Source organism: Thalassophryne amazonica, chromosome 8 (genome assembly GCF_902500255.1).
Source record: "Thalassophryne amazonica chromosome 8, fThaAma1.1, whole genome shotgun sequence".
NCBI lineage: Eukaryota > Metazoa > Chordata > Actinopteri > Batrachoidiformes > Batrachoididae > Thalassophryne > Thalassophryne amazonica.
The window spans coordinates 102,896,841-102,917,267 of NC_047110.1; the positions used below are offsets into that span (position 1 = coordinate 102,896,841).

Sequence of the window (20,427 nt, forward strand, 5' to 3'; positions counted from 1 at the left end):
CTTTCTCTGCCTATATTAATTGATTCTAAGAGCTATTGTTTTGCAGCTGTCAACCAGAGGACCGGCGTGGGTTGCGACTGTTTCGTCCTACGTCCGTCAGATAAGTGGTTAAACAGACGCTGCACGAGTCTGTGTTAGAGGTGGAGGTGGCATTCCCACCGTTGTTGTTACGGGGTGTACACACACCCACACTTGACTGTCTTTGTTCTTCGCCAGCAGTACCAGATCCGACAGTCGGGGACGGTGATCACCTGGGAATTCAGGACTTGGCGGCTCCAGTATTCACCAGGTTCGGTGGCGGCGGAAATCCTGTGGTTCCGGCTCTTCTCAGGACAGACGTCTTCTATCCTCGAGCCTGCCCACACGTCACCTTTGTGGATTGACTGTAATCATATTCTGAGATTGTCTGTGTATTCGTTGTGCACCTTCACAACATTAAATTGTTACTTTTTGGCTCATCTATTGACCGTTCATTTGCGCCCCCTGTTGTGGGTCCGTGTCACTACACTTTCACAACAGAAGAGGTATTTTAAGTGGTTTAAAAAGTTGCATTCTGTTAGCTGATCCATTTCGTGCTTGAGTGACCCGGGTGACAGCCAATTAGAATAGAGCTGCACTGTGACGTCAATTGCTGGTTTCTTCGAAACCACTTCACTTTGTGTGTTTATATATATATATATATATATATATATATATATATATATATATATATATATATATATATATATGTGTGTGTTTCTCATATATCATGTAAAAGCTAGCGAGAAGTAAGCACTTCTAAAACTGAAAATGCTGTTTTTGGAACCTATTAACACCTCTGAACTTATTTATAAAACATTTTAGCATGTGGCTAGGTATGGTTAGCATGGTGATGTCACTTCCTAGTTTAGTGACTTGCTAACTGCTTTGTTTCTGGTATATTATGTAAAAGCAAGCAAGAAATAAACACTTCTAAAACTCTAATTAATATTAATACGTGCAAATGCCCAGAGGGTGATTTACAAATATTCCTTGATTTGCACAACATGAACAAATGATTTGATTTAAACATGTACAAACTGTATGTAAGACAATAGGATCATAATACGAGGTCTGTTAGAAAAGTATCCGACCTTTTTATTTTTTTCACAAACCTGATGGATTTGAATCACATGTTGTAACATGCCCAGCTCGTCAACCATTCAGAAGATTTAGATGGCTTTCGGTGGCTTTTCAGTCGTGTGACTATCCGAGAAATTGTGGACAAGCTGGACATGTCAGGGCATGTCCTGTGAGGCTTCATCATGGAGGCGCTGTTGCTGCGCCATCAGCTTCGTGCAGATGAATTTCGCTGCCACTCTTTTCATGGCAAAATCTTCTTTCACAGTGGAATGTGCCGAAAAAGTGCTGATGTCCACCTCTTCCGCAATTTCTCGGATAATCACACGACGGTCCCACATCATCACAGTGTTCACTTTGGAAATGATCTGGTCGTTTCAGCATGTTGATGCCGATCGGAGCACGGCGCGCCCTCCACTGTTGTGCGGCCGTCTTTAAACCGGTTGTACCGCTCCTTAATCTGTGTGATGCCCAGAGGATCATCAGCGAAAGCCATCTGAATAATCCGAAGGGTTTCCACCTGGCTGTCGCCCAGTTTGTGGCAAAATTTGATGCAGTCGCGCTGCTCCAGTCGTTCCGCCATTTCCTTGCAAAGAAAAAACGACGAGAGACTACACCCATCCTCACACAAAGGCTGCTTACAAGCAAATGACGCAACCGACGGGTGAAAAAAATCACGCATGCGCACGAAGGTTCAAGGTTGGCTCATGCAAGCACACGTGATTCAAATCCATCAGGTTTTTGAAAAAAATAAAAAGGTTGGATACTTTTCTAACAGACCTCGTAATTAACTAAACAACTGAAAATTATAAATAACACAATACTCATATGGCTGAGGGTATTTTAGTATGGTGGTATATTTTCTTTTTGAAATCACATGCACATAAGTATTCACCCATTTGCTCAATACAGTCTCAAGCCTTCTTGAATATGATTCCACAAGCTTGGTGCACCTATCTTTGGGCAGTTTTGCCCATTACTCTTTGCAGAACCTCTCAAGCTCCATCAGGGTGGATGGGGAGTGTCGGTGCACAGCCATTTTCAGATCTCTCCAGAGGCTGGGCCACTCAAGGACATTTACAGAGTTGTCTTGAAGCCACTCCTTTGATATCTTGGCTGTGTGTTTAGGGTCATTGTCCTGCTGAAAGATGAACCATCGCCCCAGTCTGAGGTCAGAGCACTCTGGAGCAGGTTTTCATCCAGGATGTCTCTGTACATTGCTGCATTCATCTTTCCCTCAATCCTGACTAGTCTCCCAGTTCCTGCTGCTGGAAAACATCCCCACAGCATGATGCTGCCACCACCATGCTTCACTGTAGGGATGGTACCTGGTTTCCTCCAAACATGACCCTTGGCATTCACACCAAAGAGTTTAATCTTTGCCTCATCAGACCAGAGAATTTTGTATCTCATAGTATGAAAGTCCTGCCTTTTGGCAAACTCCAGGTGGGCTGCCATGTGCCTGTTACTAAGGAGTGGCTTCTGTCTGGCCACTCTACCACACAGGCCTGATTGATGGATTGCTGCAGAGATGGTTGTCCTTCTGGAAGGTTCTCCTCTCTCCACAGAGAAATGCTGGATCTCTTGGTCACCTCCCTGACTAAGGCCCTTCTCTCCCAATAGTTCATTTTAGATGGGCAGCCAGCTCTCGAAAGAGTCCTGGTGGATCTGAACTTCTTCCATTTATGGATGATGGAGATCACAGTGCTAAGTGGGACCTTCAAAGCAGCAGAAATGTTTCTGTATCCTTCCCCAGATTTGTGCCTCGAGACAATCCTGTCTCGGACGTCTACAGACAATTCCTTTGACTTCATGCATGGTTTGTGCTCTGACATGCACTGTCAACTATGGGACCTTATATGTAGACAGGTGTGTGTCTTCCCAAATCATGTCCAATCAAATGAATTTACCCCAGGTGGACTCCAATTAAGCTGTAGAAACATCTCAAGCATGATCAGTGGAAACAGGATGAACCTGAGCTCAATTTTGAGCTTCATGGCAAAGGCTGTGAATACTTAGGTATGTGTGATTTCTTTTTTATTATTATTATTTTAAGTAAATTAAAAAAAAAAAAAAAAAAAAAAAAAAACTTCACAGAATCTGACTGATTTATTGATGCAGGGAGATCATTCCACAGAACAGGGGCATGATAAGAGAAAACTCTGTGACCCACAGTTGTCTTATTCATCCAAGCGACACCAAGTAGTCCTGCACCTAGAGAACAAAGCCTGGGCCGGTACATAGGGTTTAAGTAGGTCAGCTAAGTAGGGAGGTGCCAGTCCGTGAACAATATTATAGGCTAGTAGCAGAACCTTAAAATCTCATCTCACAGGGACAGGAAGGCAGTGAAGAGATGCCAAAATGGGTGTAATGTGATTAAACATTCTGCTTCCTGTCAAAAGTCTGGCAGCAGCATTTTGAACCAATTGGAGAGCACTAATGCTGGACTGCAGTAAACCAGAAAACAGAACATTGCAGTAGTCCAGTCTATTAGAGACAAATGCATGAATCAGGGTCTCAGCATCACCCATAGACATAATGGGACGAATCTTCGCTATATTTTACAGGTGGAAGAAAGCAGTCTTCATAATCTGTGCAATGTGGAGGTCGAAGGACAACGTAGGATCAAAAATTACCCCAAGGTTCCTCACTTTGTCAGTGTGATGTACAATCCCAATTCCAATGAAGTTGTGTGAAATGTAAATAAAAACAGAATACAATGATTTGCAAATCCTCTTCAGCCTATATTCAATTGAATACACCACAAAGACAAGATATTTAATGTTCAAACAGAGAAACTTTATTGCTTTTGTGCAAAGTTTTGCTTATTTTGAAATGGATGCAACACGTTTCAAAAAAGCTGGGACAGTGGTATGTTTACCACTGTGTTACATCACCTTTCCTTCTAACAACACTCAATAAGCATTTGGGAACTGAGGACACTAATTGTGAGTGTCATAATTGGGTATAAAAGAAGCACGCCAAAAGGCTCAGGCATTCACAAGCAAAGATGGGGCGAGGATCACCACTTTGTGAATAACTGCTTGAAAACTGTTTAAGAACAATGTTTCTCAACATTCAATTGCAAGGAATTTAGGGATTCCATCATCTACAGTCCATAATATAATCAGAAGATTCAGAAAATCTGGAGAACTTTGTACAAGACCAAAAACCAACATTGAATGCCCGTGACCTTTGATCTCTCAGGCGGCACTGCATTAAAAACCGACATCACTGTGTAAAGGATCTTACCGCGTGGGCTCAGGAACACTTCAGAAAACCATTGTCAGCTAACACAGTTCATCGCTACATCTACAAGTGCAAATTAAAACTCTGCCATGCAAAGCAAAAGCCATACATTAACAACACCATGGCATGGGCAACTAACACATCTGTGATGGCACCATCAACGCTTAAAGGTACGTCCAGGTTTTGGAGCAACACATGCTGCCATCCAAGCAACGTCTTTTTCAGGGACGTCCCTGCTTATTTCAGCAAGACAATGCCAAGCCACATTCTGCACGTGTTACTAGATTGGCCTGTCTGCAGTCCAGACCTGTCGCCCTTTGAAAATGTGTGGCACATTATGAAGTGCAAAATACGACAACGGAGACCCCGGACTGTTGAACAACTAAAGTCCTACATCAAGCAAGAATGGGAAAGAATTCCACCTACAAAGCTTCAACAATTAGTGTCCTCAGTTCCAAAACGTTTATTGAGTGTTGTTATAAGGAAAGGTGATGTAACACAGTGGTAAACATACCACTGTCCCAGCTTTTTTGAAATGTGTTGCAGACATCCATTTCAAAATTAGCAAATATTTGCACAAAAACAATAAAGTTCATCAGTTTGAACATTAAATATCTTGTCTTTGTGGTGTATTCAATTGAATATAGGTTGAAAAGGATTTTCAAATATTGTATTGTGTTTTTACTTACATTTTACACAATGTCCCAACTTCATTGGAATTGGGTTTGTATGACACACGAGGCTAGGCTAAGCATTAGCTGGTCAAATTGATGCAGATGTCTCACTGGACCAAGAACCATCATTTTAGTCTTGTCTGCCAAATCTTCTAAAATTTCCTGTATAATTTCCTGTGTTGTCTGTTGTGTCGGTTCACATGGCCCAAGCAGAGGGTCACCCCTCTGAGTCTGGTCTGCTCAGAGGGAGTTTTTCTTACCACTGTCACCTGTGTTCTTGCTCTGGGGGTTAGTAAGGTTAGACCTTACTTGTGTGAAGCGCCTTGAGGCAACTTTGTTGTGATCAGGCGCTATATAAATGAAATAAATTGAAACTATTTAAATGAAAATAAATTTAAATTGAATGTGAAATCAGGGTTCTAGCTAGCGCAAACTTGCGTTACGGCCCGTTACGCTATAATTTTGGACCGTTACGCTTATTTTGGACCGTTACTCTTATTTTCAATACAGCGTCTGTAATCAACCGTTTCTGCAGTTTGAAGCATGAATCAAAGCAATGCTTCAATTCAATGGCTCGTGGCTCTTTGATTCGCTGCTCTTCAGAAGCGGTAAGTTTGCTTCTTAACCCCTCTGAAAGCCATTAAAATATCATGAGTCACTTTTGTGTGGATTAAAGTCACTAACTGGGACACTTGTCTTGTTGCAGTCGAGAAACAAGAATTGTCCTCCGTTTTGCCACAGCTCCAAACGTTGCATGGCTCTCTGCTGAGACAGAGTCCACTCAGAATTAATAACTTCAAAACGAATTGCCGCTTTCAATAAAATGACACCTCTTACAAATGTTGCAATACAGACAATAAACTACAATCGACTAAAATGTTTTTTTCCTCCCAAAATGAGACATCCTGCATTCTTTATAAACCTGACCTGCAGGACAGCTGCAAGAGCTCAGCTCATAGGTATGAAAATACATTCACGTCAATAATAATGTCTGAAAGGAAATGCTTTTGACAAAAGCAGATTTTATTTATGTTTATGTCCAAAGATCAAGGATCCACCATATAGAATTTATTATGTCCAGAGTCTAAGGATCCAGTAACAAATTTCATATTTATTTACTTTAAGACTCAATAAAATGTTGTTCAATTTCAATTTAATCAGCTTATAAAGCGCAAAATTACAACAAAAGCCGTCTCAAGGTGGACACGGACCCACAACAGGGGGCGTTAATGAACGGACAATGGATAAGCCAAAAGTGGCCGCTGTCTTCAGCAGTCAGACCCGGTACTGCTGGCAGAGAACAGAGACAGTCCTGATGAGTGTGAGTTCACACACTCAGTAATCCCACAGTCTGTATACAGTTAGGAGGGAAAACCTCCACCTCCAATCACACACTCGTGCAGCTCCTGTCTAACCACTTATCTGGTTGGGGTGTGAAGCGAAGCCGTCGCTGATCACACCAAACGCCAATCCCACAGATAAGGAAAACACCACAGGAAAACGGCTGCAAAGAAGTTCAGATTATTAGTCAGCGTTAAATACAGCAGAGAAATTACCTGAACGGTAGCTGATTTCTCGGCGGGGAGGTGGAGTTGCAGTCCGGCCTTTAAGGTGGTGGTGATGATGTGGATGAGTGACAGCTGATGCTGATGACGAGTAACAGCTGTCACTCCCGGTTGCTATGACGCCCTCTAGTGCTTGAAGCCCGCACTTCAAGCAGGGCGCCATCTGGTGGTGGTGGGCCAGCAGTACCTCCTCTTCAGCGGCCCACACAACAAGTTCAACATAAAAAAAATTTAAATAAATAAACAGAAGTAAAAGAATAAAACATAAAATAAAAACTACTCATAAGAAAGAGAAGAAAAATAGGTTTTAAGTCTTGACTTAAAAATGTCCACGGACTCCGACTGCCTCACTGAGGGCCATGTACTGGCTAACCCAGAATGAGATTGGCCACTCAACAAACTTCCCCAGCCTTATGGACATGATGAAGGGACTTGGGCTGTCGTACCTGGCATTTCCCCTTTGGGTACCCCTAGAATGGCCAATTTTTAGCTTGAATTTTCAAAAGCTCCCCCCCCCCCCCCCCGGTCGCTTCGCTCCCTCAACATTACCACTACCCTAAAATTTTATCCTAGCTAGAACCCTGGAAATACAGATTAATTGCAGCGGTGAATTGTTTTTAAAGTGAAAATTGTGTAAATCTCAAAGCAGAATTGAACTCAAACCAGATCAAACCAGTGTCTCAACATGAGCAACACGTTAAAAGCTGACGGCCTCTGCTGCCTTGTGTTCAGATTGAGGCAGCCTGGTGCAGGATTGACGCATGTCAGTGTGCACGCATGGAAAGAATCATGAAATATCCGAATTTGAAGATGGAGTGTTTGGTGTGTTTTTTCTGTGCCACTCTGAGCTCAATGAGCTGAGTGTGGACAAACCCGAGGTAGATGGAAGAAAACAAAAGACAAATTTGTCACCGAGTGTTGCACCACTCAGAAAGCAAAGCTATGCATGTCTCTTTCTTTTTTTGCTGATCCAAAAAATTGATACAATCGGCAACTTAAAACTATGATCCCACCTGAACTGTCGGCTATTCCATGCGTGTTCACTTCATGCTTAGATAAGACACTTCATCTACATCATTCTTAATAAAGGCCGACTGATAAAAACACTAACTTTTCAAACATTTTTGACCTTATGCTTTGAAACAGTGTTTAATGAAAGACTCAAACATAGTCCTAAGAGAAGTACGTTGAAATAAAAGCATGGAAATTAGCATGAGTTTGATTTGAGTGGTGTTTACCTGAACACAGTGCCATTGCGGCGTTAACAGCGGGCTGCCGCCGCGCCGTATCAGTGTGTGCTGAATAAAACAGGGCCGAATGGGAGCACTTTATGAGACGTCTGCTACATTAGGATAGCAGGGCCTTAAGAGCTTTAGCCCTCAGACTATCCTACCACTGTATGAAAAATTCATGAATATTTTACATTTGTGCAGCTTTAATCCATTCACAGAATGTCAATACTCAGCACTTAAAAAAAAGCTCAGGCTCACAGTCCTGCCAGGTTAAACATAGCAACTCTGGGGTCCTATAATGCATTTCTAAATACGTTTATCACGTAACAGCAGGAAATTCTTTGTCTCCGAGTTGCTGCATTGGCAGGGTGTTTGTGTCTAATAGCGTGGCTGGATTTAGTGGAGACTGCTCCTTCAGCAGACAGTTCCTCTGCGGTCAGTGAAATAAATTCAGATCACAAAATCTGACCTCTGACGTTATGGTGTTCCGGAAAGACACGGCCTTTTACGATGCACTGCGGCTCAGTACGTTCAGCAAAATGTGAAAAAAGGTTGCAGTTTAAATCATGGCTCATGCAAAAAGAGAGTCACAAGAGCTAAATCCAGATTGTAGACTTTAATTTTCAAATCAAATCGTGTCTAATTATTTGGCATTAATGCCATTAAATGAGGGAGATTTTCAGAATTTATAACTTTGCTGAATTTAATACATAAATAAATTAGTGACTTCTGTCTGTGAAGCATAAAAAAACATTTTATTATTGACACTGAAGCAATGTCATTTCCTAGAGGTTGCTGCTGCTCTTTCATTGGTGATGGAAATTGTTGCCGCCAGTGCGCGTGCGCGTCTCTGGGTCTGATCTAAAAACAGAGTGAAAGCTCAAAGTGGAGACATACATCAAAGGCACCTACCAAACCTTTTAGGTGGGATGTTACAGTTACCTCACCGGAGAAACGCTCTGACAGACCCGGGTGGAGAAACCTTCACGTTTCTATTTTTACAGACAGTGTACTCTCCCTTCAGTGTACACTGGTCCATCCTTGTTCTCGTTGTTGTGATCCATTTGTCATCAACCAGCTGCTTTTATGAAGCAGTTTCTCACTGGCTGAGCTTCAGACAACCTGTGTGGTGATGGGAGAAGCTTCTAAAAGGACAACCATCACTGTAAATGTTCTCTGAAGTGGTGGTGGTGTCCACTTTGTCACCTCTCTTATTATTGCCTAATTTGGCCTTTGACATTTTGTGGAAAATTTATGTTTGTTCCAAATGTCTTCTATTGTAGAATTCTGGAGACCACTGTGATCTTGGATTTTTAAGATTGATGTCCTGTCTTTAAACCAGTCAGACATTTATACTTTGCCCTTTGTGTTGTTTTTGTCTCGGACACAAATTGTCAGTAGTGGTTGCTGATATAGACAATCATGTGCCATAACTAATATAGTTCAATCAAAAATAAGTGAACACCGTTGGGAATAAGTTCACATGAGGATTGAAATCGGAATGTGGTACACCAAATCTTGTATTTTCTGAACTCTAAGTTGCATTAAAAAAGCAGGGTGTAGTAATACACAAAAGTCTCAGTTTGGTATGTTTTCACTACAGTGGAAACAAGAAACACAACATTAAAGATTTTTTAGCTTATGTTCTTTCAGTTTGTGTGTGACTGAATAGTCTTCATAGATTCCAAAATTATTGTTTTTTGAGTTCTTGTGAATTATAAAAATAAATGTGACTTACACTCCTGTACAACTTATGTATGTATGTTTTTTTCCTCTTCATAATGCATTTTTGGACAAATGCAAAAAAAAAAAAAAAAAAAAATGTAGGAATTTAGAGCTCCATCTTGACAGCCGGTGCTTTTTGGGCATGACCATCTCCACAGTGATATTTTCATGGTGTTAATGTGGTATTAATGGCAAACACAGAATTCTTTCATTACCATAAATATGACAAGAGAATTCTGTGCACTGTTTCAATACATTCAATACAATTCAATTCATGGGGCCTAAAATCCCCTGTTGGGAAGAAGGGGAGAGGGATTAAGGACTTTGCTTTAGTGCAAAGTAGTTAAGGAAATTACTCAAAATAAACTGTTACATTTATAAGACTACCTAAAACAAATCACCGAAATGAACAGTGTCTCTCTGAGACATTTATGAAGATATTTCTTTTATGCAGAAGAACTGATATTTGCTTGTGGTATAAGAACTGATAAACAGATATTTTTGTGTTGTAAAGTAAGTGTTCAGATAAATGTTCAGTTTCAGGCGGGTAGATGACAGAAATTAAAATGAGTCAAACTGTTGACACTTTTCAGCTTCAGACACGTTTTTCCGCCTCCTGTTCGGCATTTGAATCCCTGCCACCAATTATATGATCTTTATTACTGCTGAGAACGAGACGAACACAAAAGCTGGTATTCTACAAGTTCCATAAAAACAGCCAACTTCATTTACATAATACAGATGTCTGATAAAAAAGGGACACGTAAACCAAACACAATCTGCACGGTTTGCGTTTGTTTTTAGTGTCTTGCCATGTTATATTTTACATATTGTCAAAGGTTGCGATTTCCTTTCTGCACTTTATGCGGCGATGTGCACACGCAGGACAAAATGAAGAATCCACTGCAGACTCTGCGTGTGTTAAGTAATATGAAAGAAATGTGCATGTGTGTGAGCACAGTGAAAATAAAAAGGCCAAATTAAGTGAGCGCACAGCAGCATCTCCCAAGACGACTCTTCCACTACAAGCGAAAGCAACCGCTATTAAACAGTCCATTTAACATTCAAACCCTGCTCGCTTCATTAGCATATAAGTTGTTTTTGGTCTTACCTAAATACTTTACATAAGCTGGTTGGTGCAAAAAAGAAAAAAAAAAAAAAAAAAACAACTCAGCAATGACAAAAAGCAAAACATTCAAATAATAAACAAGATCTGAAGAGCATCGTGGCATCCTCACAGCGACGCCTGAAAATGACTTTAATCAGCTGCAGATGAGCTCATCAAAACAAGCAAAGACTGATTGCAAACAGGACATAACTGTGCAACAATAACAATATGCAAATATGGAGAAAAAAGCCCATTCAATATACCTAATTACATATATATTGACTAAATGAAGAGAGTTGTGTGCAGTAATGGAAAATTAATTTGTACTGACGTTCTTGTTATGGAGCAGCTTGGATGTACACTTTGTGGAATTTCACACAGATGGCTGAGTGCTAAAAAAAAAAAAGAGAGAGAGAGAGAAAAAGCATCGCCAAGGAGCGAGAGCAACAATAAATACTTAACTGAAAGGAAAATTATGTTGTATTATCGCTGATATCTGTTTTTACATTTTTACCTAAAGCCAACATATGGCCATCGGGTATTGCAAAGACCTGGGGTCTGTCTGTCTGTGTACAGCATAACTTCAGTTCTATTACTGCCACAGTCTTCAAATTCACAGGGAAAATTCGTGGGACACAGACCTTGGACAAGTTCAAACATGGCTAACCTTGACATATTTTAAGAGGTATTTTGAGAGGTTAAAAACTCATATTGTGTGTGAACCTTTTCCGTTTTGTTTTTGAGTGGCGGGAGTGACCGCCAATCAACGAAGAGCTGTACAGTGACGTCACTGGCTGGTCTCTCCAAAACTGCTTCATTTTGTGTGTTTATATACATGTTTCTCATATATTATGGAAACGGTAGCGAGAAATAAATACTTCTAAAACTGAAAATGCCGTTTTTGGAACCTAATAACACGTCTGAAGTGATTTAAAAGACATTTAGCAGATGTTAGTGTTAAATCTGTTCACTTTAGTTTTTGAGTGGCGGGGGTGACAGCCAACCAGAGTAGAACTGCACCGTGACATCACAGTCTGGTTGCTAGCTGCAAACTCAGTTTTTGGAACCTAATAATTACTTAAACAACTGCAAATCATAAAGAACACAATGCTCATATGGCCGAGGGTATTTTATATATAATTTTCCCCCCCCCACAAGTGTAAGTTGTGTTTGTCAGGATAAATTTCATCGTTCTGTACATCCTTCCAGCAAACTTTCATATTTTCAAATCCCGCATTGAGAGAGAGTTCGCATTGAGACTGTCTGATCAGGCTGCACACAAACAACAACAATAACATCATCCCAACATAAAACTCTTTGTATATTGTGCCTAAAACTTTTGTGAATATATGATCTGGGTTTATAGACATTGTTATTGTGTTTGTTTTATGTAAATCTGCGAGAAGCTCAGGTTGTTCACCGTTATTTAAAGTGGGTGGGGAATCGCTGAGAGCCACAATCGCTTCATGTTCAGGTTGTTCTGGAGGAAACTGAAGTTTGCTCTTTAACATCCTGCTTATTGTCCTTTACAGCACTGTTTGTTCCAGAGTAATATAAAATGTTTGAAATTCGGTTGGTGTTTATGAAGTTCCATGCAGGTTCAACGTACCAGACACTGAATATTTGGAATATTTGTTTAAGCAAGTTTTCAGGGTCTCATGCAGCAGTCTCTTAGGGCCCCTTCACGCATAACACGAAAAACACGGAAACCGGAAGAAAATCCATGAACCAAACACGACATGGGGAACCACAAAACATTCCACCTGCTGTCGGGAGGAACGCATGTTCGCTCGTGCGTGTGTACAAACACAGCTGGAACGTGTTGCACCACATCGCGCTGCTGATGTGGAGAAAAATAAAATAAAAACCAGTTGTATAATTTCTGAAAATTACTGGGTTGATATCAATAATAAATAAAAGAGGACACAATATAGAACCCTGTGGTTAAATAATCCTGGTTAAATAAAAAATAAATGCCGCGGGATTCAAACCTGCAATTTACAAAACCTCGGATTACTGGACGGAAGTTTTATCACTGCGCTACAATCACTGTCTTATAACAGGAGCGTCATGACAGGAATGACAGGAATTAACATGTAGGATTTTAGGCTTTACAGATGTTTCTGACCATTCAGCTTGATCTCTATGCCAGCAAAAAACAACAACGAAAAAAAAAAATTAGCGGACTGAAAGTTATCGGAATTAAATTTAGCGAAAGTTAATTGGTCCGCTTCTGGTTTTCAAAGTTAGCTGAAAAATGTTAGCTTCACTAATTAGCGGTTAGCAGAACTGTGCCCACCACTGTCACCTACAGAGCCCACCATCTAAATAGTGATGTACAAAATATTGAGCACACACTGCTCTTAAATGCAATGGTTAACTACAATCTGACTGATTATAATGAAAACGCACGCTTCAAATGCACATGTGCTATGAACTTTACAACATGCACCAGAGATTGTCATGATAGGGCCCTAACATAATCAAGAGGTCACAATCACGCAATTAGGAAAGACGTAACTGTGCTCACAAAATTTTTACAAAGTACACTACAGTGACCTTGACATTGGACCCCAAAGACAATAGACCCTGAGGTCTATCTGGACGGTGCTTATTTCCATATACAGTACAGACAACCCCTGTACAGAACTCCAGTCCATCACAGGTTACTTCCCTAGACAAAGCTGGCACTCGTTCACAGCTGGGTGGACTGGGATGATGCAGATGATGTGTCTTGTACAAGGACACAAACAGATGATCTGAAACACACACTTGAAATCCAACCTTGGTCTGTGTATTGGTAGTCTGACTCTTATCCCACAGACCCCTGCTGTTAAGTGACCCGCACCATTGCACACGTCTGCCACCACACTCGCCAATACGTCCAAGTTGATCTAAAACAAATCCTGAAAGGTTCTTTTCTTGTTCTGCTTACATTACACTTACCCTGTGCACCACCGTACGAGCAGCGTACTGTAATCGCTCGTGTGTGCATGTGTGGATGTATGAACAAAATAACTAAAAGACAGCTTGACGGACTTTCATCAAACTTAGTCAGAATATTTCTTGGGTTATCATCTCCAGATGGTTAATGTTTGATACAGATTGGTCAAAGGTCATAGTGAAGGTCAAGCAAAACACAGCCAACCACCATCTCCCCCTATGTCTACTAGTAGAGAAGTGATCAAAACCATATGTTGATGGGTAAAGTATTTGTGATCAATTGGTGTCCACAAAGACTAAAAAAAAGAGACAGAGAAAGACGAACAAAATAAACAGTCGCACAGAGTGCACCTGTTAAAATGCCTCTTGAAGAGGAAAAACCCATATTCAAGTCACACCAGAGTATAAATTACACCTATTTTCTTTATTTTCAGCTCCATAATTTGAGATTTTTGTGCATTGTTGCATTTTTTATTATTGCCATTTAGTCTTTCATTATTGCAGTTTATTCTGTTTTGCGATTTGATTCCTTAGAAAGTTCAACATAAAAGTTCAATATAAATAGCCATAATTTTTATTATTAAGAATGAAAGTAATTATTATTGTTATTATTATTTTGTATACATTTCACTGGAGTATAAATCAGAGGACTGTATATCCCAAACTATTAAACAAACAAACAAACAAAAAAACTCACGACCTATACTCGAAGCTCACTGTGTGTATTGCTGATAATTGTTTTCAGTTCATAATAAACATAATATCTCTGTGTGCAGATTATGCAGCGTTTGCACCCGTCTGGTGCCTTTCATTACCTTTCTCTTGGCAAAAGGAAATGCAATTTAAAAATCAGACTCTTGCTGAAATATCTGTCCATTGCATGATCATTACTTTGTCAACTACATTTTGCAATCAGCAGCTCGACCTTTGCTTGAGGAAATCTACTTAGCAGAGAGGTAATGAAGTGAGCGAGGAACTTCCTTTGGTTTCCCAAATCTGGCTTCCATAAAACAAGTTAATGTATGCATGAAATGTCGCTGCTCGTCCCCATCACTAGTCGGCTCCTGCAGCCTTTACTGACAGCTTTGTCTGCTGTCATACATTCATCAGTGGCTTCGGCACTCAAGGTCACAAATTAATCAAAACATCAATATGTGCAGTTGACACAGGCAAATCCTGCTGTAGACCTGTCACCTGTACCAACAACGTTGAATCAGCGCCTCATGAATAATGCACGGAGCAGAAGACCTGCAGCGAGCTTGTGTGACATATTTCTGGAGACTCCACAGCATGTATCAGTTCAAGGCAAAGTGCCGCTTCTACTGGGTGGGGAACTTGATCAGCATGTGCCACTGGAGGATACCAACGCAACACTTAATTAAAGGGCTCCTCCACTGTTTTCAGCATTTTCAAGGTGGTACAAAATGTTCCACAAGGGAGCAGGGGAGGGTCAATCACAATGATGTCTCAAACAAAGTGCCAAAAAATCATTTGACTCCAATTCTGCAACGGCTAATCTGAATTCTGTTCTTTGTTTTTTCCCAGACATCAAGGTATATGTGAGGAATTTCTTCTTTTGTAGTGTGAGACCGATCCAATGAGGATGCCGCTTACAATCGAGCAAAAAGCCAAACTGCTGGAATTCTACTTTGAGACTAAATCAATCGTGCACATATTGTGAAATCCAAAACTCTTACAAGCCGAGGTGAAATTAGAAATGAACACCAGGGATAAAATTCCCTGAGATATGCTTCAAGATGACATATGACAGATATCAGTATCCAAAAGTGTATAGATTTTCTATGGCTTTCCTTTTGTGGCACTTTTTTGGGGGAACACCCTCTACATCTTTAACAAAAAAATGATTTGATCAGTCATTTTTACTGAATGTGTATACATTGTGAGTCCAGTATTTAAATTTTCCACTTTGCAAGAGAACATTTGCAATTATGTTTTAAAGTTTTGGCTCCCAAATGTTTTCTGCAGCAACCCCCCCAAAAACTGCAACTCACATGAACACTTTTGTGTCTTTTGCTTCCAAACTCCACTGGAATTTATTTTAAATATTGTAATAACAAAATGAAAGCTTCTTATTTAACAAAACAAAATTAATAATGCAATAAATTAGAATGAAATTATTAAAGGTGGCATACATTATGTGTCTTAATTTTTACTTATTTCTCACAAACTTGTCCATGTTCTGCCAACAGAGCTCAAGCATGATCATCTTTACTGTTGCCAGATACAGCTTATGGTTTCCAGCCCAAAAGCTGTTCAAAAAACTAAACTGTCAAAACACACAGAAAGGTACACAATAAGAAAAATGATGTACATATATAATACATATATATGTAATATTTTAACCAAATATAAATATTTTAACTGTTCCGATTACTTAGTGTACCATAAAAAGCAACGCAGTTGCAGAGTACATAAAATGTTACAGCAAACAATTTGTTTCTAACAAACCAAATTCATTTGCCTTGCCAGCCCCCCCACCACACACACTTTAGGAGCTACTGTTTTAAGGTATTACTAGTCATGCTAAATGTTCATGTTGTATTTATTATTATTACATTTTGCTTCAATTTGTGACAAGATATTGACTCAATTATTTTGGAAAAAAGGTTGGCTTCTGCACACAAGCAGTTTTATTTAATAAGGCATGCAGAAAAGGTAATAACAACACTATTGACGATATTAACCGAACACAAAACATGTTTGCTGAAAAGGTTGGACTCATCTGTGTCAAAATCAACATTTTCCTTGAATGAGCTTGGAGGCAAGTATTGAAAAGTTGCATGTTTTCAGAATCAGAACCAGAAGACTTAATTAATCCTGAAGGAAACTGCTGATGACACACGGAGACATGAACAGCAGTACACAAGAAACCATAGAACCATATATAAACCATATGAAGAAGAACATAAACTGACTATAAATCCTGGTAAAATTACTTTAAAAAACCTCTTAAGCACTGAGGCTGAATTTTATTTGTACCACGTTGTATTTTGTATGGCCTTGCCTTACAATATAAGGCACCTTGGGGCAACTGTTTGTTGTGATTTGGCGCTATATAAATAAAAAAATATATATAAAAAATATAAATATATATTTTTATTTTGTTTTATTTATTTATTGTAATTTTTGTACTACCTTGAAAATGATGAATGACCCCTAAGACAGTTACAAATTTGGATTTATTTCTTGACTCCACACATTTGTGGGGCATAAATTCAGAGGCTTCTTTTCTGTGACAGTTTATTTTATTGCTTTGAGTGAACCTGATTCAAACCTGACGAATCCACATGAGATCAATTTAATGACACCTCGTGACTTTGATGGTACATGGGAAGCAGCGAAATCAAATGAACCTGAGAAGTCGTAAGTCTTTGTATTGCTAAATGTCAACGTATCTTCATATTGCAATCACTCTATTTATACGGTGCCCCTTTTTTTGTCTCTCATCTCTACAGATGGAAACTGACACAAGTGACAGTGACTGAGGATAATAATGATAGAAGACAAAGTGATCCGTCTCTAGTCGGCGCCGCAGCATTCTTCCGCCGCTCCTTTGCTGCACAGCGTCACTCTCTGTAGAATACATTGACCTTGACATATCCAGCTTGCATGACAACCTGGTGCGGGCTGAGCTGAAAGGTTTCCTCTCTTTGCCAAGAGCTGGAAGACAACAGGGCCGAGGCTTTGGGGACCAGGCGTCAGCAGAAATCCACTCTGTCTTGCTGCAGTAACAAATGAGCTTTTATTTGTGAAGTTAACAGTGCTAACAGCTGACTCCATAAGGGCCAATTACGGGCTGAAGGGAATACAGGGCCAAGATGAAGGAGACAGCAGTCGTGGCTTGTTTGCTGGCTGAGCTGTCTCTGGCTGCTTTTGTTCCGGCCTCTGCGGGGGCCGCTCGCTGCCCTGCACTGTGTCGATGTGAGATACGACCCTGGTTCTCACCCAGCTCCATTTACACAGAGGCAGCTACTGTGGACTGTAATGACCTGGGCCTCTCAGTGCTACCGGAGAGACTCCCTTCACAAACACAGATACTGCTGTTGCAGACAAACAACATCGTCAGCGTGGAGAAAACTTTGGAGTACTTGGACAATATCACTGAAATTGACTTGTCTCAGAATAACATTTCCTCTGTAAGCAATGTTTATCTGGGCTCTCTTCCCCAGCTGCTGTCACTCCACATGGAAGAGAACTGGATCCAGGAACTTCCTGACAGCTGCCTCGCCTCCCTGCCCAGTCTCGAGGAGTTCTACATCAACCACAACCTGATTTTCTCAATCAGCCCCCGAGCTTTCCAGGGACTGGGGAGGCTTCTGAGGCTTCATCTCAACTCCAATCGCCTAACAAGCATCAACAGTCAATGGTTCCAGCCACTTTCCAACCTGGAGATATTGATGCTGGGAGAAAACCCTATCCTAGAGCTCTCAGACATGAACTTTAAACCACTGGTCAATCTGCGCAGCCTTGTGCTGGCCAGGATGAATTTGACTGAAATCCCTGAAAATGCTCTCGTTGGTCTTGAGAACTTGGAGAGTATCTCGTTTTTTGACAACCTGCTGAGCCAAGTCCCTCGAACAGCTCTGAAGCGTGTCGAGAACATGAAATTCTTGGATTTGAATAAGAATCCCATTGAAAGGATTCAGAGAAGTGACTTCATGAACATGATGCATCTGAAGGAGCTGGGCATTAACAGCATGCCCAAACTTGTGTCCATCGACAGTTTTGCCCTCAACAACTTGCCTGAGCTGACAAAAATTGAGGCTACCAACAACCCAAAACTCTCCTACATTCATCCCAGAGCCTTCCACAAGCTCCCCAGGCTGGAGACCCTGATGCTGAACAGCAACGCTCTAAGTGCACTTCACCAGAACAACGTGGAGGCCCTGCCCAAACTGCGAGAGATCAGTCTGCACAGTAACCCCATCCGATGCGACTGCGTCATACGTTGGGTCAACATGAACAGAACTGGTCTTCGCTTCATGGAGCCCGACTCACTGTTCTGTGTGGAACCTCCAGAGTACAAAGGCCAACATGTCCAACGGGTGCATTTCAGGGAGATGGCAGACATCTGCCTTCCTCTGATCTCACCTGGGAGCCTCCCAGATCGTGTTGATGTTAGTAAAGGGAGCTCAGTGACACTGCACTGCAGAGCGTTTGGTGAACCAGAGCCTGAGATCTACTGGGTGACCCCGGTGGGCGAGCGGTTTATGCCTGGGACCGTGTCTGACAAATACTATATGCACCCCGAGGGAACTTTGGACATTTACGACAGCACAGAGCAGGAAGCTGGCTCATACACCTGCATCACTCACAATCTAGTTGGGGCAGACCTCAAATCTGTGACCGTGGTGGTGGATGGTTATTTTCCCCAATCTTCAAACCAGTCTTTACACGTGGCCATCACATCTGTCCAGTCATATTCTGTCACGCTTTCCTGGGAATGCTCTGGTGGTTTGGTATCGCAACTAAAGTGGGCGGCTTTCGGCGATGCAAGTTGGCTCTCGGTGGCCTTCACAGCCAGGCTTCCACCTGATGTCAAAGAGTACCACATCAAAGAGCTCAACCCGTCTACTCGGTATCAGGTTTGTGTCGAGGTCACGGCGGTACAACGCGGGCACAGCAGGGACTGTGTCAATGTGACTACAAATGAAGAGGAAGTCCAGGTGTCAAAAAGTGAGAGTCAGGACAGTTTCGTGATGGCTGCTTGTGCTGTATTTTTTATCGTGCTCGCCATGGCTTGCTCTGTTATCTACACTTCTTTGTACAACCGAGTGTTTTACAGGAAACTCGTAGTTGACTCAGCTGAAACCCCAGTGATCCCCACTCATTCCTCCTTTTCCTTGTCTTTCCTGGAGTTTGGCACGTCTGGAGACAAGGTGAAGGCAACGGTAATAGACTTATCGGATGACTCCGTGTAACAAATGTCCTCGTCTGTGAAGGCAATTTGGGATTAAGACAACATGAATCGTGATGGACACTGGACAATGACATTCACATGCCCGTTTTTCATTAACCGCGGATGGAACATTTTGCTCCGAAATTCGGCAAGGTGGCATCAGAGGAAAAACTCATACACATTTACATAACCGGCTAAAAGCAGAGACTATTTTGTATTCAAATTGTGCCATGATAAGAAGCTTACACAGGCTGATATCTTGATTATAATCCACATGGCTACTGCTCATCCATGCAGTGCGACTAGAGTAAAGCACAGCACAGAAATGACACGGTCTTAAAATCCTGGTGGACTCGGCTTTGATGGCTGCAGAAGCTTTTTCTTTGCTGTGTAACATTAAACAGTGCCAAGTGCAGATGACATTTATTATTGCAGAAAACAATTTAGTCGAGTGTACAATAAAACTGAATACAATGTAAACAATTTTATGAACAAATACATTTTTCATTAAACCCGTGTGGTGTGTTGGAAGTAAAATCTTTTCTGTTTTAAATTTAAAACATTGAATGTTACTTTTACACTGACACATGCCTTTTAATATATTTTGAACGCCACAGAAATAAACCAAAATCTATATCATCCAGGAAGGGGTGACAATATTCAAGGCAAGTAGATTAGCACTTATTCTCAACCAACAATAATTATTTTCAGCTCAGTATCCTTTGGAACTCATCCAAGTAACGTCTTCAGTATAAAACCAGAAAATTTACATGGAAAGAGATTAGATAGAACTTTATTGATCCCTTGGGAAGACCCCCTCAGGGAAAATGAGGTTCCAGCAGCATTGTATAGCAGCACACAGGATAAGAAACACACAGAGTATCAAAAGTGAAAGTAAGACATACTGATCAAT

The 20,427-nt window shown here is 41.0% G+C and overlaps 2 protein-coding genes across 2 annotated transcripts in view; one reads left to right on the forward strand and one right to left on the reverse strand.

Annotated features, from left to right (window-relative positions):
• immp2l (inner mitochondrial membrane peptidase subunit 2) overlaps window positions 1–20,427 on the reverse strand; it is a 355,846-nt gene that overhangs the window by 63,960 nt on the left and 271,459 nt on the right. The window lies entirely within an intron of this gene.
• LOC117516209 (leucine-rich repeat neuronal protein 3-like) lies at window positions 17,069–19,845 on the forward strand. Its single transcript, XM_034177127.1, has one exon. It carries the CDS (start codon window positions 17,434–17,436, stop codon window positions 19,534–19,536), a length of 2,103 nt encoding a protein of 700 aa, XP_034033018.1. The 5' UTR covers window positions 17,069–17,433; the 3' UTR covers window positions 19,537–19,845.